Source organism: Aotus nancymaae, unplaced genomic scaffold (genome assembly GCF_030222135.1).
Source record: "Aotus nancymaae isolate 86718 unplaced genomic scaffold, 86718_ANA_hifiasm-v0.15.2.pri h1tg000006l, whole genome shotgun sequence".
NCBI classification, from domain to species: domain Eukaryota; kingdom Metazoa; phylum Chordata; class Mammalia; order Primates; family Aotidae; genus Aotus; species Aotus nancymaae.
In genome coordinates, this window is record NW_026988417.1 from 95,908,084 (window position 1) to 95,921,394 (window position 13,311).

General features: G+C 38.7%; 1 protein-coding gene across 27 annotated transcripts in view; it reads left to right on the forward strand.

Annotated features, from left to right (window-relative positions):
- SORBS2 (sorbin and SH3 domain containing 2) overlaps positions 1-13,311 on the forward strand; it is a 235,546-nt gene that overhangs the window by 125,308 nt on the left and 96,927 nt on the right. For 15 of the 27 annotated variants that reach the window (XM_064369624.1, XM_012452826.2, XM_064369629.1 and 12 more), the window contains 2 exons: positions 5,424-5,450; positions 5,682-5,803. In XM_064369624.1, coding sequence (XP_064225694.1) covers positions 5,424-5,450; positions 5,682-5,803 — 149 coding nt within the window. Of the gene's footprint in view, positions 1-5,423; positions 5,451-5,681; positions 5,804-6,585; positions 7,228-13,311 lie in introns of all 27 variants that reach the window. The other 12 variants (XM_064369679.1, XM_064369685.1, XM_064369641.1 and 9 more) reach the window with 2 other exon arrangements.

A 13,311-nucleotide genomic window follows, 5' to 3' on the forward strand; every position in this document is an offset into this window, starting at 1 on the left:
GATGAAAAGAGGGATTTGTAGGAACCCAACTCTTCATTAATTAGATTCTTTGTCAGAAGTTGCAAACAGAATGATAGAACATTAGTTTTGAAAGAGACCTTTACTGTCCTTTAATCCAATAAGCAAAGACCCTTCTAATATATATATATATTAGATAATATATATTATCTAATATATATAATATATATAGTCTATATATATTATATATATAGTCTATATGTATAATATATAATATTGTTATATATATATATCTAATATATAACACATACATATATATATATATATAAGCATATCAAAATCTTGACCAATTAAGATTAACATGTACCCACCACAGGTAGGAAGTCACTGGGGGTATGACTTTTCAGCATCCACTCAAGTGGTGTCTTTATAATAAATCTCTATCATGACTACCTAAGCCACAGTACCTAAGTTAGGCACAGTACCTAAGGCACAGTTTGCACTGGGAGGGGGTGCAGCTGTTAGAAGATCAAAGGGAGGCCAGCAATCCCTGTCCCTCTAAACCCTGAAATAGACCCACACCCTTTGGTGACTGGGTGGTTGGTTGTCTGGTTGGGTAGTTGCAGTTTGGGGATTACTTGTTTTTTATTTATAAGATTAATGGGTCTTACAGCAGAAGTGGGAAAGGGATGGAGAGTCTTTAAATAATTTTGATTCTCACTATGCATATCACAGTCTTTTACACACGTACATCTAGCAGTTGATTAAATACTCAGGGTGCTCTTCACTTTATGGCCACTTGATTCTAAACTACTGAGCTTTCCTTGAGGAAAAAAAAATAAACTTCCATATGGAGAATCTCACTTCCATTCACCACCTCTAATCCACAAATGGATTTTAATGTCCACGTTTAAATGCCAGGCTAGTGAGTTCAATTATATATTAAGTTAAAAGAAAATGCAAGTTGCATTGCAAGGTTTATACTATGACCTCATTTTGGTTAAAAAAACAATCTTTATACAAATCTCTATTTGTATGTATTGGCTTATGTGTGTATGAACACAAAAAGGTGTTAGAAAAACTACAGATGTGTTTACATTGGATACCATGGGAAACAGGAATGAAGGCAAGTAAGACAATACATTTAAGAGTTTAGGGCCATCGTGTAATTGGAATGCCAGTACCCTGAATAGCGTTGACATTTCAACCAAATAGGATCTCAGCCCAACCTACTCAGACGTGAACCACTGACGCACATGCTAGGGAATGGCACACTGCATCAACAGTGGCAATTTGGAGAGTCGAAACTGGAATGTATGCAATTTCATATAATTCTACTTAATAGAAAAGATTTAATGCTTCAGAATTAAAATAGCAAAAACAAAAAAGATTTCACACTTCAAGAATATGAAATAATCTTCAGTATAACAACACAGCTTTGGGCTATTTTAAGTTTTCTATCACTAGGAGTAAGATTCCTAGAAAATGAAGTCCACTGAATTTTGGACATTATTGTTTAAAAGCAGCCCTCTTTTGTGTCATTAGACACATAAAGTAAGATCCCTTTTCATTTTTTTGTTTGTTTGTTTTTTGAGATGGAGTCTTGCTCTGTCTCCCAGGCTGGAGTGGAGTGGCCCAATCTCGGCTCACTGCAACCTCCGCCTCCCAGATTCAAGCAGTTCTCCAGCCTCAGCCTCAGCCTCCCGAGTAGCTGGGATTATAGGCACCTGTCACCACGCTTGGCTAATTTTTGCATTTTTTTTTAGTAAAGGCATGGTTTCACCATATTGGCTAGGCTAGTCTTGAACTCCTGACCTCAAATGATCCACCCACCTCGGCCTCCCAGATTACTGGGATTACAGGCATGAACCACCACGGCCCCTTTTTTAAAGATGTTTTCATTATATTTTTTAATTAAGAAGTCTGCATTATTATGTACAACTGCATTCTATGTAGCTTTCAAAAGAACTTATATGACACTGTGTCTTTATGTGAGTCAAAAGAGAATTGATAAATATTAATTGCCTTCAATATTGTTAAAATACAACAGCCTTTAAGTAAAACCTCCACAAAAGGTCCTAAGCCACTTTGTCAATATGGCATATCAGTTAAAAGGGATTTATTTAAATAAAACCTGAGCATAGAGATTATGATGTGACACGTATCACAAACACAGCTATGTAAAATCTGTCATGTTAGAATCATAACAGTAGAAAGGGCCGTTGAGGGGATCCAGTTCCACCCCTGACATGGAACCAGGAATGTCTTGCACAAAATCTCAGACAGATACTCACCAGTTTGTGCCTTAACACGGGGAAAAGCGCTGGTGAAGAGTACGTAGAGCTCTTCGTTCTTCAAGACCCTGTTTGTTAGTATATTCAGGAAAGGGAAAACAGCAGGAAAGGGAAAACTTACACCATTTAGTCATTCATGGATTTTCAGTGAAGCCATGACTATCTATTAAAGAACACTAGAAATTAAAGACTCAGACTCCTAGAGTCCTAGCTTTGTTTTTTGACAAGTGAAGGTACATCACCAGTGTTGCAGCTTTGGGGGAAAACCATTTTCCCCACATATCTGCCAAGCCATTTACCTGACCGACTTTTTTTTTTTTTGTTTAGTAACCTATATTCTCTTTACTTGACATGGATCCATGATACCTTGTATTTCCTGCTCCAAAGAACAGGTGTCCTCCCTCTCCTAGGCTTTCCTGCAGGAATAAAATAAAAGCAGGGCTATGCTTAATGGTGTCCACATAGAAGACTATAATAAAAGAGCAAATCAGGACTGGGTATTTGAAGTATCTATAATTGGATTTACTTTAAAGGAAGAGGAATGATGTGTACTTCAGTCTCCTTACAAGACCACCCACTTCAAAGCAGATTTTAATCATCCACATAAGCTTTATTAAAATATTGGTTCATCCTCAATAAGAACATATGGACACAGAGAGGGGAACATCAAACACCGGGGCCTGTCAGGTCGTGGCGGTTAGGGGAGGGGATGGCAGGTGGGGGGATTGGGGAGGGATAACATCAGGAGATATACCTAATGTAGATGACAGGGGAATGGATGCAGCAAACCACCATGGCACGTGTATACCTATGTAACAAGCCTGCATAATCTGCCCATGTTCCCCAGAACTTAAAATATAACAAAAAATAAATAAATACAATTTAAAAATATATTTAAAATACTGGTTCCTCCTGAAGTTTTAATCCATGGCCATTTTCTCCTTTCTCTTAATTCTGCACACACGTGTCTACTGTGTGATGCCAGGCCTTTCAGTAGAGCCCACCACTATTACTGTCCAGTGTTTCCAGTGGCACAGGGACAGATTCATTTGGAAATCCCTGGGCCCAGGCTCCCAGGAAGAGGCCCACAGTTGAGCCTAGAGTGACTGTCCTCTGATTTTCCCACTTACTGTTTCCTGGGGCTCCACTATCTTCAACACAGTCACCAGTGTGAAGAAATAGAGCCTGTCCCGTACAGACTATCAGTTAGAGGGAGATGATCTTGAGCGTCCTTTAGACCAGCGCAGTACACCCTCTGCTTTCTCACCACACCTGCACCCCTTGCATCTCCAAGCCTCTGGCTCCTACTTCCTCATCCCCAGCACATACCACACAGCCTTCCTGTTTATCTCAGTTTTACCAAACCAAGCGTAAAATAAGCTCCCTGTCCTCAAGCAAATAATCCGAATAGAATCATTGTTATTAATGCTGCTTCTCTTTTCATAAAATAGCCCCGGGCTATTTTATTGCCTTTTCCCAAATCCCAAAAGTTATTTTTCATTGTCCTTTCCCAAATCCCAAAATTTGTTCACTGTTCACAGTGGATGGCACCCTTGTGGTTATTAAATCTCGCTCCTGAGTGTCCCAAAACAGAATTCTAATAATTGCTCCATATTGCCAAATTGTGTTTTTCTTTATCTTCATCATGTAACTGATTAAGAATTTCAATCATTTCTGCTTCCACCACATCCTAGAAGTAGGGCCAGGCCTGGTAGCACACACTTGTAGTCCCAGCTAACCAAAAGATTGAGGCTGTAGGATCTCTTGAGCCCAATAGTAGCAAGACCCCATCTCTAAAACATAAAATAAAAATTTTAAATTGTACGAATTTTAGACATAGAGTCCAATAAACATTTCATGCATAATTCTTTGAAGTAATTTTTCTCTATGGTACCCATTTTATTGTTCCAATTTTAAATTAATTGGAGATAAAATCCATACAAAGTTATCAATGATCAGAAAGAATGGGAATTCATTTGTCTTCTCTAGCTCACCCGGGCAGAAAGAATTCTGATGTACTCTGTGCTGATTCACATATGTTTCTTCCTTTGATTTGGAAAGAATCCATATCAAATATTTTATCTAAAAATCAAATGCTTGCATTTCTCAACCCATTTTTATCATTCCAAATTCATGTTTAAACTTGAAAATAACTATTCTGAAGCATTAACAGAAAAACAAAGTCTTTTTCAGCATGTAAAATTCCTGTTATATGAATTGAGATAGGAATCTAATAACGGTCCCAGGGATCACATAGAAGAAATCCAGGAACTGGAGAGCAGGTTGGGCTAACCATCCTACCCCTAGGATCATTTCCAAAGTTAAAGCTTAATAAATCTAAATGAAGTTGACCATGTGCTTTAATAGAACCAGCCAACACAAGCTGATGACTTCAAATATACATAAGTTAAACGTGCAAACTAATTACCTCAAATGTGCATATAGAAGATTCTGGAATATATGACTTCAATAAAATTGATAATAAATATATCATTGATAACTTGCCAACTGCCTTACCAAAAGCAATTTATTAGTACTAAAATTTATTTCCACAGCTTAGTAGCTGAAAGACAGTGGAACATATTCTAATGGCTCTGTCATATTTGAGTATAACATGACTGTTCTATGGCAATAAGAAAAAAAAACTAAAAGTCTAGAGAATAATTTGAAAATGTCACATGATATGGTAGACAGGTCTACAGTTTCTTAAGGTAAAAACTAAATTGCAGGATACAGTTCTCTAACACGGGAGTTAAATATGCCTATTAACGGCAGGGCATTGGAAGCTAAGGATGGTGGGGTATTTGAATTAGCGCTGGGAGAAGCGCTCACTGTTTATAAACAATGATCCTTTAATTTGATATTTAAAATTCATACATCCATCTTTGGCCATAATCAGATGAAAATTGCATGTTGCAACATTATTGAGGGGAAAAAATCATGATTGCTATATAGATATTTATATATTATAGATATTTAATGAATGACATTCTAATTAAAGTAAAAATAAATGTACAAACCTCCCTTTGGCATGTTTGACATACCCAGATTTTAAAACCGAAATAATGTTTGCAAAAATAATGCATATAGTTCTTTGCCATGTTATTTTGACTGGGTTATTCATTTATTTCACCCTAGTCTTAATTTCAACATTTCTTTTTTTTTTTCCAGGGCGTGATTCTCAGTCACCAGACTCAGGTACAGAAAAGATATTCTGAATAACTATTGCTTTATTTTGTGACTGTTTAAAAACATATTCCTAGCCACATTTCTGGCTTCATGTAAAACTTAAATTTCATATACTGTTATGCATATTAAATTAAACCTCTAGTAAGAGCATTACAATTTTGGAAATAAAAATAAATTTTATAAAAAATGTTTAAGTGAACGTAGATATTTTTGTATCCAATTGTTTTCCCTTAATGAAAGCCTGGAGATCTTACCATGGCAATCAAGAGACACTGAACGGAGATGCTACATATTCCTCTCTTGCAGCAAAAGGTTTTAGAAGCGTTCGACCAAACCTACAAGATAAAAGATCACCAACTCAGGTAACCCTGCACACTCTTTACTATGTGATTTTAAGGCACGGTTACTAGACCACCGCTTAAAGCCCCTTTCGTAGTGTGCATACTTCAATACATGTTTTATTTTTATTATGTTTTTGCTTTTGTGTTTGGTTTGCTTGCAAGGCTTGTATTTACAACACGGAGAACAAATTTTAATAAATGAGGATTTTGTTTTATTTCTGATTAAGCTCATAAAAGTGTATCAGTTTCTAATATAATCTTTAGGATATATTCTAATTCTTTAAAAGCTAACAGCTGATGCTTTGGATTTAAACTGATGAGGTCAGCAATACATTATGTATTCAATAAATATGAGTATGCAATTATTATATTAACTAAAGGGACTCTGTGTTGGAGATATCAGTAAAATTGTGCCATAAGCATGAAAATTGTTATAAAACAATGCTATTAAATAAACCATATATATATTTCAAAGTCTAATTAAAAAATATGCCAAGAGAACATATGTTCACTTTTAACATAATTTCCCAGAATATAGGTGGAACAAATGTTATAATGTATTCTCTGGAAACACTTCTTTCCCCTAAGGGCAAACATTGATAATAAATGTAAATGCATTCTAAATGGAATGAAGATGATCACTCAATCTAGCTAGCAAAATGGATAGTGTAATCAGAAGGTGTGGCATTGCTTTACTTCTGTAAGGACAAGGTCGACACTGGTTTCTTTCATGACTAACTTTGACTTTCTCTCTGTTTTTCTTTCAACTTTATTTCTTTTTCTGGATCCCTTTGTCAATCCAGGCACCCCCTCCACCAGACAGAAAAGAGAGCCTTCATAGCTCTTTGATAACCAGTCACACAAAGGGTGTGATTTTAGACCAGTTAGTAACTAACACACAAATTCCCTCCTGTACAGAGTACTTTACTAACCAAAAACCTCTTCAGGGAACTATGTATTCCAATGAAGATTCCAGACAGACAATTGTATATTCTGAAGAATCTAACACAACCGTGTCATATACACAAAAAATCACTAATCCACTACCAGCAGCTTCCAGCACGGATCCTGCCCCATTCACTAACATCAACACCCCAGTTCTACAAGAGGACTACAGGCAAGATTCTCAAACTCGGAGAATTTCTACCTTGAAACTAACCCATAACCAGGATCTAGGAAGTAGCAGCCCCATTAACTCTCCACAGTTTTCCAAATCTGTCGAAGTACCGTCATTTCTCCAACGGTCCTGCTCACTGACCCCTCATCCAGTGCCTGAGACACACACAGCATCTCTTTCCATTCAGATAGCTCCCCTTTCAGGACAGGATCCTGAAAGCCACAAACGGCTACCTGAGCTTCCTCCAGAGACTGCAAAGATACCTCTTCAGCAAGAGAGACAAAAATCTGCCGTTGCAGCGACCTCGCAGTCCTCAGACTGCAGGGTGGTACAGGACGCTTCTCAGTCTCTTATTAATACATGCGTACTGTAGAGACACTAACTTTTTTGGTTTGGGCTTCTTATACGACCTAATGTTTTGTTAGTTTCCAAGCAGGAAGGGAAAGGAGAAAGAAACCATTTTCCGATTTAAAACCCTACTAAATTCATCAGCAAATTTCTAGGTATTTTTCAATTTAAGTATGTGTATACAGATCTTTCATCCAAAAATCATGTTCTAAAAGTTTTTTTCTTCTAGATATTTATGAGAAATTACTGATGGGTCAGTTATCGTTTAAGACACTGCAAACTACTTCAGGACGTAAAGCATATTTAGGTTTCAAAGAAATATTTTTCATATTAGAACTTTTTATACTTAGTTTTACTTTATTTACATGTAGAAAATCTCTTCAAATAATTGTCAATTATAGTTTGCTTTGGTGGGGAATAGTTCTCTTAATTTTAAGCAGTATCTGTCTCTTTGCAACTCAATATTTATTTTCACTAAAACTTGATCAGTTTATCATTTCAGAAAGTGTATTAGTCAACTTTTATTATCCAGGCTTGCAGGAAGTAAGTCTTTCTTTCCATATATGTAGCATTCTCTCATAGCATCCTTCTGCTCACATGTATTAGTCTGTTAGCAGAAGAAACGTGTTTCTCTTTTTGACTTCTCCATAAAATAATGTAGTGCTAGGAGCATAAACTTTAAGGATAAACTGTAGCTTTTAATCCAGGCATCATTGTCTATGTGATGAGATATTCATCTAAACTTCTCTGAGTCTGAACAAAGAAATGAGAATAATAATCGGTCCTTAATTCATAGGTTATGGTAAGACTAGGGAATTACCATGGACTAGATAGAGCAAGCCCTCAATAAATGATAGCTATTAATAAAAGATATCATGGTAGCAGCAACAGCAGTAGTTAGTATTGAAAACATTGGTGCCTAAGTAATTTGTATATTACTCCTTTTCGTATCTAAGTTGTTAAAGATCATCCAAAACATATATATATATACATTTTTTTTTTTTTTTTTTTGAGACAGAATCTCACCCTTGTTGCCCAGGCTGGAGTGCAATGGCGTGATCTTGGCTCACTGCAACCTCCACTTCCCAGGTTCAAGCGATTCTCCTGTCTCAGCCTCCCAAGTAGCTGGGATTACAGTCACACACCACCACACCCAGCTAATTTTTGTATTTTTAGTAGATACAGGGTTTCACTATATTGGTCAGGCTGGTCTCAAATGAGGAGATACATTTTTAACTGTGTAGAAAATCCCCAAAAAATAACTAATTGACACCAAGATCACCCCACCCACTCATAAAGTAAATGATTAAAAAGACAAATGAGTTTTATCATACCTCTACTTCTCCATCAGCAAATCAAGATGTACAAAATTCATTCAGTAGAGCAATTTCTTTTAATTAAGGTAATATGTTCTGAAAGCCCCTGTGAAATCAGATGATAATAATAACATTAATAGCAGCTAACAAATACGAAGCGTTTACTCTCTGTAGGCACTGTTCCAGCTTGTTTATGTTTATTAATAATTTCCACAGTCTCATGGAGTAGGTATTACTACCGTCCTTATTTTATGGATAAGGAAACACAAGTTGCTCCCCCAGGGTCATGCAGCTGGCAAAGGGTAGAACCAGGATACAACCCTAGCAGTCTGGCTGCAGGGCTGGCACCCAGAACGACTGCTAGCTCTCATTGTGAAAGAGTTACTCACCAGTGACAAGGGGATACGGGGCCGTGGCACTGGGAGCTAAGGCAGATGTGTCTTGATGGGGTTCAGGAGTCCAGGAAGGTCTGAGGGAGCAGAAGCCCTCTGCGACTGTACAGACAGACCTGTCCCAGTGCCAGTGGGCAGACTCACGGGCATCCCAGGATGGGCACGCCAGGAAGCAGGGGTAGGAGAAGTCACAGGAACACGTGTCAGTCACTGGACTCAGCCAACATAGTTTGCTTCTTCAGAGTGGTTTTGTGATGTTTGAAAACAAGTTGATAACCTTTGTTTTGCATGGTTTTATCCAGGCTGAGCAGGGACAGTTGGTTTCATTATATAATCCCCAGGGTATCAGCACCATCCAAAAGTCAAGATTTCAGATCCTGTCACTGCTATTTATTCAACAAATATTTATTGCGTGCCTGACCTATGTCAAGTCTGTTCTAGTGACAGAGCTGGATTTGAAATCTTTCATGCTTAAAATTTGTCTGTGTGTGGCAGGAGGGGGCAAACATTAATAAGAACTTGAATAAATTACATATATTAGATTACTCTGTGGAAATTGAATTTTGCCGTGCAAAGTCGAGACGTGGAGACCAGATGTCATGTCAAGAATGGTAGCTCAGTCAATAGAACTCTCTGAGAAGACAGAACAGCTTTGAAGGGGGAAGAATATTCCAGGCAGAGGAAACGTCTCATGTAAAGCTTTTAAGGTTGATCATGCTGGGGCTGTGGGAGGACCAGAAGGAAGCCTGAGGGAGGGAGAGGAAGTAAGTGAGGTGAGAGTGATAGGAAGTGAAGTCAGAGATAACAAAGACCAGATTCGAGGATTTTGACGTTTACTCTCAATAAAAATGGAGGCCATTGGAAGATGTTGAGACTACCACCATCATTATTTGCCTTATATTTTAACAAAATTATTCTGGCAGCTTGGTGAAAAATGCACCATAGTGGGGCAAGGAGGACATCAGGCAAACCAGTTAGGAAACTACTGCAGTCATCTGGGTGAGAAATGATGGGGGCTCCGAGCAGGGGCCAGCAGAGGAGGTGGTGAGAAATCAGATTGTGAGAATGTATTTTGAAAGTTGAGCTAACAGGACTTCCTGGCAGATTGCATGTGGGATGTGAGGAAGAGAAAAGTCAAGGTTGACTCCAGCTGGAGGAGGGCGTTGCCATCAGCTCAGACTGGACAGCTGTGGGTGGAGCAGGTTGGTGGAAACTTCAGAGGTTCCGTTTGGGATACAGGAAGTTTGAGGTGTTTGTTAGACACCCACACGAAGTGGTCAAGTATGCACTCGGTTGTGAGAGCCTGTACTTCAGGGGAAAGGTCCTGATTGGAGGTACGAGCCATTGGCTAATCGATGGGTTTTGCGGCCGTGAGATGGCGTGAGATCACTGGGGAGGGAGGACAGAGAAAAGGGGAGGGCCAAGAGTTGAGCCCGAGTGAATCTCAACATTAAGAGGAAGAAGCTGCAGAAGAGACTGAAAGCAGCGTCCTCTAGGGGAGGAGGAAATTCAGGAAGATGTGGCATCCTAAGAGCCATGCGAGGAAAATATGTGGAGAGGAAGGGATGGTTACCTGCGCAAATGCTGTTGATAAGACAAGTTATGAAATGAAAGCTGAAAACTTACATTGATTCCGTGGTGGGGAAGGAGGCTTTCTTGGAATGGGGAAGAGAGTGGTCGGGCAGTCAGCTCTTTCAAGATCTTATTAACATAAAACCATTCACCTAGTTATTCGCCCTCCCCAAGCAGCAGTTTTCTCATCTATAAAACGGGGACAATACTAACAACCATTCATAGAACTGCTGGGAGGTTTGGGTAACATAAGCATATAAGGATCTGGGCATGGTGCCTGCTTCATAGTAATTCCTCAACATATAGTAGCTGTCATCATCTTTAAGTAATATTTTTCCAAATTATGCATGTGATTGGGAAAAAGAAATATATTATTTTCAACAATACTGGTTGTTGAAAATACATATATATATATATATATATATATATATATATATATATATATATTTTACTGGTAGATAAAAGTTTATTTCAACAGACTTTCAGTTTGTTCCAAAATGGTGTGCCCTCTTTTAACAGGCTTTGTAAAAAAGGTAGCATGAAGTTGTTGCAGTTTTTATTCTCTGTCTAAAATTTTGGTAAGAACGTTTAACACGAGATCTGTCTTCTCCACAAATTTGTAAGGGTGCAGTGCAGTATTGTGAACTATAGGCACCATGCTGTGCAGCGGATCTCTAGAATTTATTCATCTTCTTTCTCTTTCTCTCCCTCCCTCCCTCCCTGCCTTCCCTCCCTCCCTCCCTCCTTCCCTCCTTCCTTCCTTCCTTTCTTTCTTTGCTTTTCTTTCTTTTCTTTCTCTATTTCTAAAAAAAAAAAAAAGAATTTATTGATCTTGCTTTATGCCAACTAAAACTTTATGCCCACTGAATAGCAACTCACTTCCGCCTTCCCCCAGCCCCTGGCAACCATCACTCTCTTCTCTGCTCAGACATCTGTCCTTCTCAGACTGGCTTATTTCACTTGGTGTAACATCCTCTAGGTTGTTCCATGTTACAGCATATGGCAGGATTTCCATCTTTTTTAAGGCTGAGTAGTATTCCATTGTGTGTATACACCGCATTTTCTTTATCTATTTATCCATCAGTGGACATTTGGCTTCTGTCTACATCTTGACTAGTATGACATGCTTCATTTTTAAGTCTCATTTTCCGTGTCATGATCTTTCACAATGGTGACCTTTCCATTTTAAACACTTGCACTCCACATTCTGGCAAGTTTTAGCAAATGCCAAGTGCTGTAAGCCGTACACTGTGAATCAGCCAAATATGTGCTCCATTATAAAGAATTAGACTCCCAGGAATTAGCAGGCCCAAGCAATAAAAGTACAGCAAGATGAGAAAAGTACATGTCAGTGTTCCAGAAGTTGCACTTACATAGTTTTGTTGTTATTAAAGTCTGACCATTCGTTTAACAAGAAAACTACAGGTCACTGTTAGAAATTCTCTTCATAGTTGACAGTTTTTCACAGTATTTTCTAAGTGGCATGTGCTTTAATTTACCTCCTACAAACAGACCAGAAATGAGGCATGTTATCCTTCAGTCATTGTGTGACCAGATATCCTGTGCTAAAAATGTCACATTGTTCTCAGTGTCAAATAAGTGAAGGTATAAGCCAGACCCTTTGGAAAGGCAGCAAAAAGCTGCACCCCAGACAGTTTCTATGGCATCTGTGCTATGTTCTTTGCTTCAGGAAGATAAGCTTGTCCTGTCCATTATGAAACAACATAATCGATCATTTGCCAAGGCCTCACCTTCACAGCTGCCACTGCACATATGTTGGGGACTCAAAGGGGAATTTGCCTGCCTGTCATGTAGAAGGGAGAGGAAACTCATTTCTTTGGCTCCATGGGATCAGTATGTAGATGCTAAGGAGGACAGAGTAATGCAGACATGTCAGCAGTGGGGGTGAAAGCTGCAGAACTGCAGAACACACTTTCTGGAACATTCCTATCCAGACTAGCCCCGATCGTTGATGTAGTCTATTCGTATGGCTTCCTTTCTGTGGGGTCGTAATGCTATTAGTTGATCAGATCTTTGGTACTTTCTCCATTTGATGTCTGTGCACATGCATGCGTGTGTGTGTATTTACATAATTGAACATTAGAGAATACTTGGGAGCCCAACATGAGTTTAGAAATAAAACCTCCTCTTCAACATCTCCCAATAGATGGGCATCCAGCCTCTTCTAAATTCACTTAATGAAGAGCTCAGTTACATTCTGAGGCAGCAATCCAGTGCTCGGCCATTTCTGAGATCTAATTATTGGAAAGTATTTTTAATACCGGGTCGTGATCTGCCTTCCTTAACTTCTGCATGGTTATCCACAGAGCAAAGGAGAGGAAATGTTCTTCTGCCTCTGTCTGACAGTGTTCATGTGATTTTTCTCCTCCCTGCCCTGCTGCTGGCTTTGTGCAGAGCAGTCCTCTTCCTTGCCAGCATTTTAATTTTTTAAAACATGCTTCTCCTTTTTTGAGAGCTATTACAGCGCACCAGGCACTGTGCTAAACACTTTACATTGCCCCACTTAATTTTTACAGGTTTTAAAAGATCGGTTTTATCCATGTCTATATTTTATACATGAAGGAACTGAGGCCAAGGAAATGAAACAGCTTGCCCAAGTCTGCCTGACTGGAGATCCACAGCTCAGCCAGTAGCCTCTGCTGCCTCTACGTTCTCACACAAGCTGATTCTTAAATCCCAATCCCATATTTTGGCATTGTTCTTAAAATACAACACTTTCCCAGATGCAAAACCATATTCCCCATCTGAATACCACAGAGTACC